This window comes from Pteropus medius, unplaced genomic scaffold, assembly GCF_902729225.1.
Source record: "Pteropus medius unplaced genomic scaffold, Ma_sr-lr_union100, whole genome shotgun sequence".
NCBI lineage: Eukaryota > Metazoa > Chordata > Mammalia > Chiroptera > Pteropodidae > Pteropus > Pteropus medius.
In genome coordinates, this window is record NW_024351729.1 from 13,509,746 (window position 1) to 13,524,046 (window position 14,301).

Sequence of the window (14,301 nt, forward strand, 5' to 3'; positions counted from 1 at the left end):
ATCTACTACAGTGGTAGTTTAAGAATGAAAGTAAAAAGAAGATTTACATGTGTCTTTCATATCTGAGGGTTTCTCGAATGGACCACGCAACCTGGTATGGCGAAGCCTGCTCTGAGTCCTCCAGTTCTTCTCCACTTTCTTCAGACCAGTCCAACCCTGGAACAGATAAGAAGATATTTCAAGTTAGAAAAATTTACTTTTATTTAAAATTTAGATCAAAAGCGACCTAAAATACATAACCTAACACTTCTAGCAAGTACCATCATAGTGTGAATAATGCCTCCTGATGAGCTTCATCCCTGTCTAACAAAGATATTAATAATGAATGTATGATAGATACTCAGACCTAAAATAACGACATTGTAAGAAAAAGGGCTATATTCCAAGGATGAACTTTTTTTGTCAGATATGTCACTAATGGAGTAGAAACAACATAGACAGGGTTAGAAGTAAAAAAAAAAAAAAGCAAAAAGATTTTCTTAAGTATCAAAACATCATACACTAAAACATCAGAAAAAAAACATAAAAATATTCAAGAAGGTGAGAAAATAAGTTCAGGCAAGAAAAAAGTCAAAAGGTGCCAGTGGAGTCACTCTATACTTCAACACAGAAGGGCCCTAGAGCAAACTGTCAAAGGCAAAGACACTCCATCCCCCCCTGCCCAACACCTCTGGGGAAAAGGACTCTCTCTACCAGGCAGGGCCACTCCTTGGGGGCTGCTTTTTACAGACAGGGTAGGGTGGCAATGTTCTATTTCTGATGTTTCTTAGGTTTCTTTTAATTCTTTTATACAAGAGCTGCCACATTTTGTGTTCCATTTTGAAAAACAAGTTTAGAGGGAGAAGTAGAGAAACATACTATGAACAATGCTTACTGATTTTGTTAAATGCTATTATTTTTAATAGGATAATTGTTAGCTTCCAACAGAAAGGCTTTACCTTTTCAGAAGTTTTATCTCTTGAAGCAGTCATGATAAATATTGACATTGCACGGCCTAAAATATGACAGTGGTGGGACTGCATAGCTTTAATATACTCATATCGCTATGAAACTCAGAGACCTTGATAACTAGTATTCTATGTCTTCCTTCCTGATGCTCAAAAATCATTAGATGCAGTTATACCAAAAAGGACCTCACAGATTCCTTCCATAATTCAAATGAGTTCATATGTGCCAGATAGGGAAATTTTTTAAAAGTTAACTGAAATGCAAATTATAAATTCTTAAAATTAAATAACACATCGCCGCTGGCATAAAGAAACCTCAACTCTAGTTCCAAGATGACTATCTAAAATGTCGGGTCACCTTAAAAAGTAAGTTACTTCCTCTCAACTAAAATAATTTGTAAGATACGTTTTTGTTTTTGTTTTTTTAATTACGTGATCACAACATCAGCTTCAGGATGTTGAAAAGTGAAGACTTTCAAACACAAAGTGACACTTAAGGCACCTTCAAAATTTAGAACATGAGTTATTTGTAGAAGTTATAATACTTTCTACTAAGAACCTAAACTTTCTCTGAAAATGTCAAGATCAAAGTTATAAGAACTAAAATGGAAGTGTTTCTCCTGTTGTGAAATGAACTGTCCAATAAAGCAAACCTTTGATCTTGGCTATCACTAGTTTTAATGTAACTAAGAGAGATAACCAGCTCAGACAGGAGTACAAAAGCTATTAGAATACTGCATTTTTCTTTTATTCTTTAGTGATATGAATGCAGACTATGCTTGGTCATAATAGTACACTACAACTTCTGGTTTCTCCAAAATAACCTTTGTTTTAAAAAGTAGGGCCCTTAACATGCTTCAGTTAACAACAACAACAAAAAGACAATGCTTAATTCCAAAATCATTACAATATTTAAAAGCAAATAACAAATGGGAGGAAGGAGAGGCGTTGCAACAAACATGATGGATAAAAAGCTCTTACAAATCACTACAAAAGAGAAACACTTCATTAAAATAGATGAAAAATTCAAAAGACAAAATAAACAATACAAATGTCCAAAAAAAGCATATGAACAAATATTAAAAACTACATTATTAATACAAAATAGCAGTTCTCATTCAAAGTATGGCCCACAGATTCCCCAGGGGTTCCTGAAACTTTCTCAGGGGTTCCTTAGGTCAATACTATCTTCGAAATCATAAATAATACTAAGATATTATTTGCCTTTTTCACTGTGTTGACATTTACACTGATGGTAAAGAAAAAAAAAAAAGAACCACAATGGGTAATACTGCTGGCACCTTAGCACGAATCAAGGCAGTGGCACCAAACTATACAAGCAGTTATATGTTTCATACCGTGACTTGTAGTGAAATAAAACAGAACAAAGTTTTAAGAATGTCTTTGATAAAGCACTTGTTTATTAAATACTGTTTATTTTATTAAATCTCAATTCTTGAGTATATGTCTTCGTAATATTCTGTATGACTAAATGCGAAGTATACATAAAGTACCTCTGTTGCATATAAAGAAAGTATGATGGTTGCCTTGAGGAAAAGTAATTGCATGACTGTTTTAATTATGACCTAAACTAGCTGCTTTTTTCCATTCAACACCATTTTTATTTGAAAGAGTGACTGACACTATGGTTATTAAAACTTAGATACTGGCAGTCATTTTTTTTTCTAAAATGAATATGGTGAAACCACAGCTTCAAGAATAACAATGGTTAGTACTTGTTGCCAATGATAAAATTCAAATTTTTACTTGAAAGCTCAATTTTTGGAAAACTTGAAATCATCACTGAAAGTATGACAACTTCCTAACAGACAACTCTAATGAGATTGGTGGTACTATTAATGAATGTAATTTTAAATTTTTATATAATGAAAATATGTCAACATTTGGAACATCTATATAATTCAGTATATTAGTATTTTCCAAATGACCAACATGTGATGTTACAAAATCTTGCATGGGTAAAAGATCCATTCAAAGGACAAAGTAGATCAATGGATTTTAATGTAACAGTATGCGAAATTCCTTGATATGGTTTCAGATTCCACATTGTAACTAATCTTCAAGAAACTACCACTTGTCAAATTTTGGTGTAGAATCAAATAAGAATATCCATGATTATTTGAAGGGAAAAAAACCTATTAAAATATTCCTCCTTTTTCCAACTACAAATGTGTAAGGCTGTATTTTCATTTACTAACCAAAATCACATATCATTACAGTTTGAATGTAGAAGCAAATAGGAGAATCTAGTAGTATTCTAGTATATCAGACATTAAGATTTGCAAAACGATGCAAAAGAATGCTGCTCTTCACATTATATTTGTTTTTGTTTGGGAAAACAGTTATTTTTCATAAAAAGAACACATTAACATGTAATGAGTTTGTTTTTATTTTTAAATGAATTAGCATTTTTAAAATTTCTCAGTTTTAACTTCTAATTCAGTAATTATTCAATAAATATAAGTCACATATGCAAAAGCTATACAATGTCCTCAGCAATTTTTAAGAGTGTAAAGGGATTCTAAGGCCAAAAATTTGAGAAAAACTGATGTAAGGTATGCAAATCAAAGCAAAATTTCTATCAAATTTGCAAAGGCAAAATAATAATAGTAATAGTAATAATAGTAGTAGTAGTAGTAGTAATAATAATAATAATATCATATAATACCCAGGGCTGTAATAATAATAATAATAATAATATCATATAATATCCAGGGCTGTAAAGATATAGAGAAGCTGTCATTCTCATACACTGCTGAAAAGATAAACTGACAAAATAATTCTGAAGTTAACACATATTGAAAATCTTTGTTAAAACTGCAAAAGCTTAGAAATGGAAATTCTGCTTCTAGGAATCTATTTGAAGGAGAAATTAAAAATGTGACAGTAATTATTTTACTGCAAGGTTATAAAGCTACAACACTTTATGATATAAACACAAAATGACTTAAAGTATTCAGCTGTGGCAAATTATGTTGTATATGAAAAATTACTAATTGATAATACATTACGAAAAATTTTAAAACAGGCTACAAAACTGTTGGCATAGCAGGAAACCAATTTTTTTTTCCCTCTCTTTAATTTCCCCACCCCTACTTCCACCTCTGACCTATGGATGTTGCCTTCCCCCTTAAGAACTGGATCTCTGAAGGTTGGGTGTCTCCTCCCACAAGCTGTGGCTAGCCCCTGGGGGGCCTGTCGCACCCGGGGCCTGGGGCCTGGTCTGTGGCTTCATCTGGGGCACGAATCCAGGACCTTCTGCATGTAAAGCAGATGTGCTAACCACTACACTATGGAGCCACTCCCGGAAACTAATTTTATATGTCTGAAAGAATATAACAGAGTATTAACAAATAAGTAGTAATAAAGTTTGGGGTGTTTTAATTTATTATTTTTGTTTATCTATGTATTTCAAGTTTTATTAGTTTTTTTGTAATTACCAAAGTCATACATGGTTTAATAAAAGGTAAAATATAAAGCTATATAAAAAGATTTACCACTCCCATCTCCTTAAAAACACATCCTGCCCGATTCCATCCCAGTGTGGAAGCCCATGTTAACAGCCTGGTAGAGTATACCCATTTGCACTTTGCCTATGCTCATTCATACCTAACAGGCAAACAGCTATTCACGTGCTTGATCAATGGATGTACTGATGTCCCTTGTTTAGTTATTTATTTTTACAAAAATAAGATAATACAATGCCTCTTATCTTTTTCTACTCGTTAACATATCATGGGCACAAGCATGTAAAAGATAGATTTCATTTATTCTTTTTAGTAGCTGCATAATACTTTATGAAACATATATGTACAATAATTTATTCATGGTTTCCTATTGCTTATAAAGATTAATGGTTTACAGATTTTTGATACTACAAGCAGTGCTGCAATAAATATCTTTAAACACATATCCTTACATTCCGATTATTTTTATACTTCAGAGAGTCCCAAAAGTGAGTTTGTTACCTATATGTATACTGTTGGTTAACAGATACTGTCACATTACTCACCAGCAATGAATAAGATCCCATGTCCTCATCAAACTGGATATAATTTTTGCCAATCTGATAATTCACTGTTATTTTAATTTGCCTTTCCCCACCTGCTGTGGGGATTGAGGTTTTCATTTGTTTATTGACCATTTATATTTCTTCTTCCTCTATTCTCATCCTTTTCTCAATTTTTATTGCTGTCAAATATCATACAAATCATTTTCCCTAAAGTCAGACTCATAGCTCATACCACATCTAAGAATAAATTCCAAATGAAGTAAAAGTTTAAATGACCAAAAAGAAAACAATCAAACTATTAATATAAAGTGTAGAATATCTGTATAAACTTGGGATCAGAGAGATTTTCTTGAGTAAGAAAGAAAACTCAGAAGCAACAAAAGACAGACATTTGACCATACTAAAGTTTTATCTGTACTTTTTCACTTTAAACCATAAACAGGTACTGTTTGGGGAATTTTAAAAGTTGTTTTTAAAAAAAAAACTGTTGGCAGATAATAATGCTATCATTCCAAAGTTGTACAATAAGACACGTAGAGAAGTTCATTAGGCACACAGGTACTGAGCTCATGGAGGCATACATCCAAACACACCTACCTTTCAATACTGCTGTGGATACTGCTGCTACTAACACTACTAGAAACTATGACTCAAGTTCTAAATTCCCAGCCTCTGTTTCTGTATCTTTTTCACTAATTATTATCCTCTCCAGTCGCATACTTACTTTAAGGTGGTCTACCTATATACAGAATCTTTCGCTGGGACATTCTGTCCCAGTGCTCTTCTACCTCTATGAGCTAGGTGGTAGTTGTTAAAATAAAGCCTCATGAAAAAGTGCACACTTCATTGTATTACACATATATGATATGGCAAAATCAATAATAACTCACCTAAATGGGGAAACAGATCAGTGTCCAACTGATGTTTTTGGGTGCACAGTTTCACCAGTCTCTGCAGTCGACTTATACAAGAGAAGTGTGGAGAGAAGGCTGTGGCTTTCATAAGGACGCGGTCAGTCCTTGGTGGGTCCACGACAGGAGCCCTACTGGATGGCAGGAGGGGCAGAGGCCTCTTGTGAGACAACTGCCTTGCTTGTGCTATAGTGTGTGTGGTGGGGGCCACTCCCTGCATTGGTAGGCTGGTGTTCTGAGGTTGAGGTGACTTGCAGACTAAACCCTGCGGTGGCGCTGGAGGTTTCAAAGAAGTGGATAAAGGTGACAGGTGGGAGTGCTGCTGCGGAGGAGGCTGCTGTGAAGGTGCAGGAGGGGGACTAAAGTGCTCTTGTCGAACTTTTAAAATCTCTGTCTCTCTCTGGCGCTGCCGGTTCTGGGCCAACTTGCTCTGCAACTTCTTTTTCACAGTTGCCCCTTTCTTTAGGTCATCATCTTCCTCGTTGAAAGCAAAGGGATCTTCCAATTCAGTTTCCAGGTAGTGGAGAGGGACCCTTGCCCCTGGTGGAGAGAGGGACATTCCATCCAGTCCATTGGGCATCTTCAAGGCCAATGTGGGCACCGTCAGGCTAAAGGCCATGGTATCCATCTGGTGCCTGACCTTTACCTCATCTATAGGATCATTCTTTTTCTTCCTCTCTTTTTTCGGGATAAAGCCAAGTACCTGCAAGTGGCTGTTGCAGTACCTTTAAAAACACACACATACATAGAAAAATGTTCGTGATACATATTGAGAAAAGTAGAATATAAAACTACATATATAAAATGTGAATCCTAATATGCTAATTAGTTAATTCTTATCATTTGTGGATTTAATATATGCAACTTCCACTACTCCCAAGCAATCCTCAAAGTCTGTGCAATTTTGCTGAAGCAAATATGTGAACCGTACATGTGCAGAGGCTGCCAGACAGAAGCAAGTCATTCAAATTGTAAGTGGCCCTGGATAGCTGCCCAGCTATTGCTTCTCATACTGCTTTGTTATTCTCTATTCATAACACACAAAGTAACTCATCAGTAGTCACTTAAAATTCCCTTATGGAGAAAAAATGTATATGTTCCGATGCCATTCAAGTATTTGGAGATTCACAAAGATCTTATGATATAACCGCTAAGAATGTCCAGTGTCTACTATGTGTTACTCACATACAGACACACACACAGAGGATGCGATCGAGGGAGTTTCTACCTGCAGTAGGGACTTAAATAGTGACCTTTATACAGATGAGGAAACTAAACTTCATAGAAATTAAATAACTTGCCTAAAACCATCCACATGGAAAGTGACAGAGGTAAGACTTGAACTAAAAATCAAAGCTCATGAAGACTCACTAGTCTTCAACAATGAGGTTACTTTTGTAATGTAACCTTCTGTTACATTACGGTGCTGTTTTAAAACTGCTATGAAAGGACAGAATCCTTCTATATAATGAGAAAGTAGCATGCATGTGGTTTATTCCAATAAACCACACTGAAAACCTACAGAAGCTTTTAAGCAGCAGAAAAGCCGTGTTTTCCAAACTGGTATTCCTCGGGCAGTCACAGAATGTTAACCAGTATGCCCTGAAACAGTATTCCATGCTTCAGTAAATTCAGGAAATGATGGCTTAAACAGAATTAGAAAACGATTTTGTTGTTTGTTTCTGCTGAACAACTTCTCAAAGCATGTTGTATGACAATGTGCATTATGCTACAAGGTGGAAATGTACCCATCTGGCAGTGTTTCCCAAACTTATTTGAAAACGGCACCTATTTTTATGGCAGCACATTTGTGATATCTCCACAGATATGGGTAACACAGTACAGAAAAAATGCAATAAAGTAAATAATTACCGTTAATCTTCAAACTAATTAAGGTGCATCAAAAAAGTTTTTTTTTTACTAATTGTTCAAATACAGATTCACCAAATAAACAGGAGACACTGTTTTGTTGGTTTATCTTAAAAATCAATCTATCAGAAGCACTCTTTAATTTAAAATAGTATAATAAAGAGAATCTATTCTGTGTGTGTGCATGTATACCTAGCAGGGTTAAGCTAATCCCATATATACCTTAAACAGAGTAGATTCATAAAGCCATAGCCAACAAGAAAAAGGGTTTCAGGGATAAGTGTACTAACCAAGAAGCTTCCCAATAAATAGTAAAAGGTTTTGTTGTTTTCCACTCATTTGCAAATTAACAAAAGGATTAGTTTTTGGGGGAGAAATGAGGTTGGGCAGTTTTTTAATTTAGAGATCAGCTTTTTCTGCTCATTTACACGTGGGCAGCCTGAACTGGTAAATGAGGCTACTACATGCTTCATTACATAATGCAGCAGAGGCTGATCACACGTTTGGTCCCCCTTCAACCTCACCCTCAATTCGCTCCAGCCACTCTGGCACACTGTTACAACATGGAGTCTGAACTCTTCAAAATGGTGCCTCTGCTAAAAGGCAAGTCTTCATAACTAGAATTAGAACAGCTTATTTAATTACTAACAGCAATTAAAATAAGTATGCAAATAGGAATCACTAGTATAAAAAAATAACTATCCAGGGGAGTAATGGCTACAGGATTCTTTCGAGGGGATGAAAATATAAAATCGGACTGTGGGGACAGTTGGACCCTGTGAATATACTAAAAAAATACTGAATTATACACTTCCAAAGGGTGAATTGTGTGGTATGTGAATTATATCTTAATTAAACTGTTTTAGAAAATAAACATACAGATAACAAGTTCTTGGCAAATACATATGTACTACTAAAAATATACATAAAGTATAGCAAACTTAATTTAAAATATTACATAAAATAACCAACTTATTTCTGAGAAACCAAGGTTATAATAATGAGCATTAGAAAATGTACTTTATTTTTTAATTACACCAGTTACTGAACATAACACTATTCCAAAAAGGTGGAATATCATACATGAGCATTTATAATACAGACCAGATAAACTGGACACCAGATATTAAAAAGCTTCTTCTAGTTGACCACCAATCAGATAATTTTGTTAATTAAAAGTCCTTGGGAATTTTTTTTCTAAAACAATACATAAGCCATATCAAATCCTTAAGTGTCCAAAGAGTAACTGCATTAACAATAATGAAAGCATATTTTCAAAAGAATATTAATATTTTCTATAGTATGTCATGTAATATAGTTACAACTAGTAATTTTTACACACAAGTTTAGACATATTATTACCTGAATTTAACCTGGATTTTCTGAGATAACTTAAGACTATTACCTTCTGTTAATGTCTGCTTTATTTTCAAACAAAACTACAGAAATACTAATACCGTTTGCACTCATATGGTCTTGGATCAATTTCCAAAAAATATGTAACCCAGTACTTATTAAGCACAGCTTCTCTGATATAGCAACACACAGTCCTTTCCCTTCATATCTTATTCTAAAAAGAGGAAATTACTTAGACTATAAAGGTAAAGACATATGCTTCACAAAATTAATATTTTGGAGAAATTGAGAGGGATCCTCACTTTACTTCCTGCTGTTATTTATAATACTTGCTTCAGCTGAAATGAAAAATATCTAAGATTGACAACTGCAACTGTGATAAACTGAATTTAAAACAAAATTACAGAGATGTGTTTATAATGGAGCTTAATGTAAACAATTCAAGTTCATCCATTCAAGTTTAAATAGGGCAGGATTAAAAAACCATCATTTTCAATCTGCTAAAACCAACTAGACAGACATGTTTAGCCTAATACAGTGGTCTCTTTCTCACCTGAAATTAAAATTTTATTCCTTGCCTCACTGAGCAGCTGTTTCTAACTTTCAGGTATTGTAATTTGAAGCCGTTAGTGCTCATTAGAAATTCTAACAGAGTATTTCCAAATCACCACATTATACTAAAAGTGTAAAAATTGCTCGCCATGACCTATAAAATACATGATTCCTTTTCAACCAATGTATTCAGGTGACATTTGCTTATGTATAGGAAGAAAAATAAAAGTTGCATATATATATTTTTAAAAGATAGAAGTCGAAATTTCAAATTTTCTGCCTAAAGATAACAAATGTGTGAAACTTTTTGAAAAAGAAGCACACATTTCTCTAATATCTTACAATGTTCAACATGGTTTCTGGAGAACTAAAGAAAAAGAGACATGAAAAAGATTATATATGAAATATAGTATGAATTTTCCTAAGAATATGAAAGATGAATAATATGTATAACACTCCTTCTTTAAAAATACTTCTCCATTTTATTTTTAATTTAGCAAAGCCTAAGTTCATAATTCTAATGATAAAGCCTACCTACCCTTACTATGAAATTAGTTTCTAATTTATAATAAACATACTCTATATGCCTCCTTTTAACTAAAAGAAGCAAGATTATTAAATAATGCCAAACACCGCTTAGAAGTCTGACAGGAAGTAAATCTTCTGAATGATTCAAGTAATCATTCTTTTGAAAAATTCTTTTTCAATAAGTATATACCCTTTGCTACCTTTCAGATTTAAAAATTCCAAAATTATTTACAACACCTAAGTAGTTCCTATAATTTTTCTTGTTAAGGCAGATGACAAAACTTAGTAGAGAAGTTGGTAACATTTTACAAGGCTGCAAACCAAACATGTCAGTACCAAGACTTAGAGCAACAATTTTAAAGATTTTAAAATAATCCTAGAAAGTCAATTTAAAAAACCCTCAACATACTTTTCAAATAATTCCCCAAATTTACTATTCATTTTTTTTAAAACTGCCATTTCTCATTTTTAGAAGCATTCCAAAGTTTACTTAGATTACTCCCAGAATGTAACATTTCAATTCACCATATCCAAAAATTAAAGAAAAAAAAAAAAGCAAAGCCTACTAATTAAATAAAGATTAGTCCCATTATTAGCTCTTACCTACGATCCTCTGATTTGGGGATGGGGTTGGTGCAGCGTTGGCTGTTATACTTGGCCACATATTCACATTGCTTGAAGGGGGCAGTCTTGTCCTCCAGAACGTGTCTGATACAGAAAGCGTAGCCGTTGAGTCGCCGCTGCTTGCACAGTTTGGGGCTATATGAGCACAAGGGCTTATTGTCAACCTCAGAGAAGTGTATATGTTTCCCTTCATACATCACGTGACTCTATTCCTTGTAGAACATCAGCTAAAGACCACCAGGAAAACCCAAATAGATAAGTCAGAGAGTGTAAGGTAGATTTAAGTTGAGAATTTCACTGAGGGACTTCTGCCCCACAGCCATACCTGATTTTAAATCTTCTGCACCATAGCACTGTTAAGAGACCCCCAAGGATACCAGAGTTTGGAATGCTGCAGAATCAAGATGAAGCAGATTGTCTACAAAAATATCAAAAGGCCTAGTTAACGAATAGAAATAAGCAAAGTTTGCTCACCTGGGAAGTCAAATACCAGTATATCACCCTTCTAATGGGATGGACTGTTCATTGTAATCCAACACCCCAATACTGAATTCAAATAATAAGAGGCATCATAAAATACTAAGTTACCTTACCCCTCCAAATTGAATTAAATAACTTTTACTCTGGTTAAGTTTTAGAAATAACTCAAAGCATTTTGGGGTCTTCCACTAAACATATGTCATTAGGTAGCAAGTCCTTTTATTTCATTATTGGTGGTTGCAGGCTATATCTACTTTCAGAACCCAAGTCTCTTTACAAAGCCAATGGAATGAACTCTGTAGACCTAAAACTTCACTCAGAAGTCTACGTTTTTTGATATGTTGGCAAATATTTGGCAATTTTAACAAATATTTCTGTGAAATACAAAAAAGAAAAATCCTGTTTTAAAAAAAAGTAATTTTCCATAATTATCACATCCAAACTAGAAACTTCTTGAGCACAAAGACCAGCCACCCAACCACACTTTCACCATTCAGTTCAGTGCTCTCCCAATTATACTAAGTAGAATAATTATCATGGCTTATGAGTCTTTGGAGGTTTAATAAGAAAATGGCAGAAAGAAATCACACAATACTCACTACCTCTGTAAACACAAAAGGTCTAGCAGCAGCATTTATATGTCATAACATCACATAGTCTACAATGAAAATGAATCAACTAATTTGTCAAGTCAGCATTGTAGTTGGCTGATGTGGCCTAATCCACTTTCTCCACATGCCAAGAGTCACTCACATGGCTGCTGGAACAGCTTAAACACCAGCTACAAAAAAACACTACTCCCTCCTTTACAACACCCAATAAAAAATTCCTTATCCCAGTGAATAAGATACATAAATGCTTCAAGAGTCAAAAGACATGTTTGCTCAAGGCCAAAATCTGCCCCTTATGGTGTGTTACTTTGAACAAATCTTTTAGCCACAGTTTTCTCCTCTGTAAAACAGGAATAACAGTAGCTATATTATCATCAGGTTGCTGTAAGGATCAAATGATACAAAGCATGCAACACACTAAGTACCCTGCCTTGTACATGTTAAACACTGAACAAATGGCAGTTATTATTTATAAATGTTAACTCTTATTATTACTACATTCTACCTGCTGATGACAAAGATAATTTGTATTACCCTCAAGAAACATTCCACTTACTCTGGTAAGAAAAAAAAAAAACAAAAAACTGAAATATTAGCTTGGTGAATAAAAATCATGTTCATTAATGAGTAAACCTAATCATACACCAATGTAAAACAAAAGTAAGAGTTTTTCCTTTTCACTTTATTATGATGCAAGGAAGAAAAGTTGGACTAAAAATTTTAATTTAGCTGCCCTGAAGGTCTAGATATTCAGGACAGAAAATATTTCAAAGCAAACCCAAGCTGTTTCATTTAATTTCCTAAATATGTGATTCACTCTCATATTCTGTGTATTCATACACACAGGTGGTATTTGTGCTTTCTCCTTTGTTCATGATAGGTTCAACAGAGGTTTACCTAATGTTTTTATCAACATCTTTAAAAAAAACCAAACAACCCAAAATCTCTTGGATTTACTAGTACCCCATGTATGTTTTCTAATTCATCCATTTCCGCTTTTATCCTTGATAACACCTTCTTTCTTCTCATTGATTTTATTATTTTTGTAATTTCTGAAGCTGAATTTTTATTTTCGTTCCTTTGCCTTAGTAATTTAGTTACATCTATGAATTTTTCTGATTACTGCTTTAGCTATCTCCCATAAGTACTAATTCACAGACTTTTGATTATCAGTACTTTCTAGCTGACTTGGATTTGACTTTTTCTCATTTGACTCGTTATTTTTTCAGATGGTAGAGTTTTATGCTTTCCTTTTAGTTCTAATTATGCATAATCTGCATAAATCTCTGCTTTTTAGATCTGACTGAGATGAATCAAAATCCCCTACTATAATCTGATTTGTCTGTTTCTCCTTATATTTTTTATTTTAAAAATTTTAAAGCTGTATTATTTGTCATGAGATTCATTAGGAAATGCAATTCAATTGACGGGTTTTGTCTTGACTTTAACCTTATCTGACACAAATACCTGGGCTCTCATTTTTTCCTTTGAATCTGTCTGTTAAGTCTTTGGTCATCCTTTTACTCTCAAGTTTTCTAAGGCTCACTGTTTCTGTAAATAAAGTTTTATTGGAATACTGTACTGTTCATTCATTTACATGTTGTCTATGGCTGCTTTCATGCTATAACAGTAGCAGTGAGTAGCTGCAACAGATTTTATGACTGCAAAGCCTAAAATATTTACTAAAATATTATTTGTTGTTCCCTTTTTTGATGGTGTCTCATTAATAGGTTGACTCTTGCTCTGAGTGTCATTTTCTTTTAATAAATGAAGTTATCCAATTTATAATTTTATATTTATTTATGTGCCAAATATTTCACCTTAATTTCATTATCTTTTTTGCATGGCTTTTAGCTTTCAATTATCTTTATTAAATATTTCATTACTTTGTTTTCTTGCACAATTTATAGTCTGTGTTCTTTAGATAACATTTCTTTAAGAAAATTAGTATACTTAATATACTCAGCATTATCATCATTGATCTTGTTAGGAACAAGAAAATTTCTTGTTATGAACAAGAAAATTAACTACCTACACATCCTCAACTCAGTATTTTTCTCATGTTATTCTTTCTACATTGCCATAGTTATAACATTTTTAATGTTAGTTCAACACTTAAATTTATTCAACGCTAATCACTAATATTTTTAATCTAGTATTCATCTCTTGATTCAATAGTTTATAATATAGTTGCCTCCATTCTCTAACCCACTCTCCCCACCACCACCACCTCCCTGCGCCACCCCACACAAGGCTGACTAAGGGAACTAAACCATGGTTTTTCTTTTTGGAAATATGTCAATTAATATTTAAAAAATTTTTTCCAATTAGAGTTGACATTCGATATTATTTAATATTAATTTCAGGTGTATAGCATCATGTCAATTAGA

At 33.6% G+C, this 14,301-nt stretch overlaps 1 protein-coding gene across 7 annotated transcripts in view; it reads right to left on the reverse strand.

The window, feature by feature from the left end:
- INO80D (INO80 complex subunit D) overlaps window positions 1-14,301 on the reverse strand; it is a 64,717-nt gene that overhangs the window by 39,776 nt on the left and 10,640 nt on the right. For 4 of the 7 annotated variants that reach the window (XM_039844531.1, XM_039844530.1, XM_039844533.1 and 1 more), the window contains exons 2-5: window positions 11,146-11,238; window positions 10,800-11,047; window positions 5,871-6,616; window positions 48-156 (exon numbers count right to left, since the gene is read on the reverse strand). In XM_039844531.1, the coding sequence (XP_039700465.1) occupies window positions 48-156; window positions 5,871-6,616; window positions 10,800-11,017 (1,073 nt within the window). In that variant the 5' untranslated portion in view covers window positions 11,018-11,047; window positions 11,146-11,238. The remainder of the gene's footprint in view (window positions 1-47; window positions 157-5,870; window positions 6,617-10,799; window positions 11,048-11,145; window positions 11,239-14,301) is intronic. The other 3 variants (XM_039844535.1, XM_039844536.1, XM_039844537.1) reach the window with 1 other exon arrangement.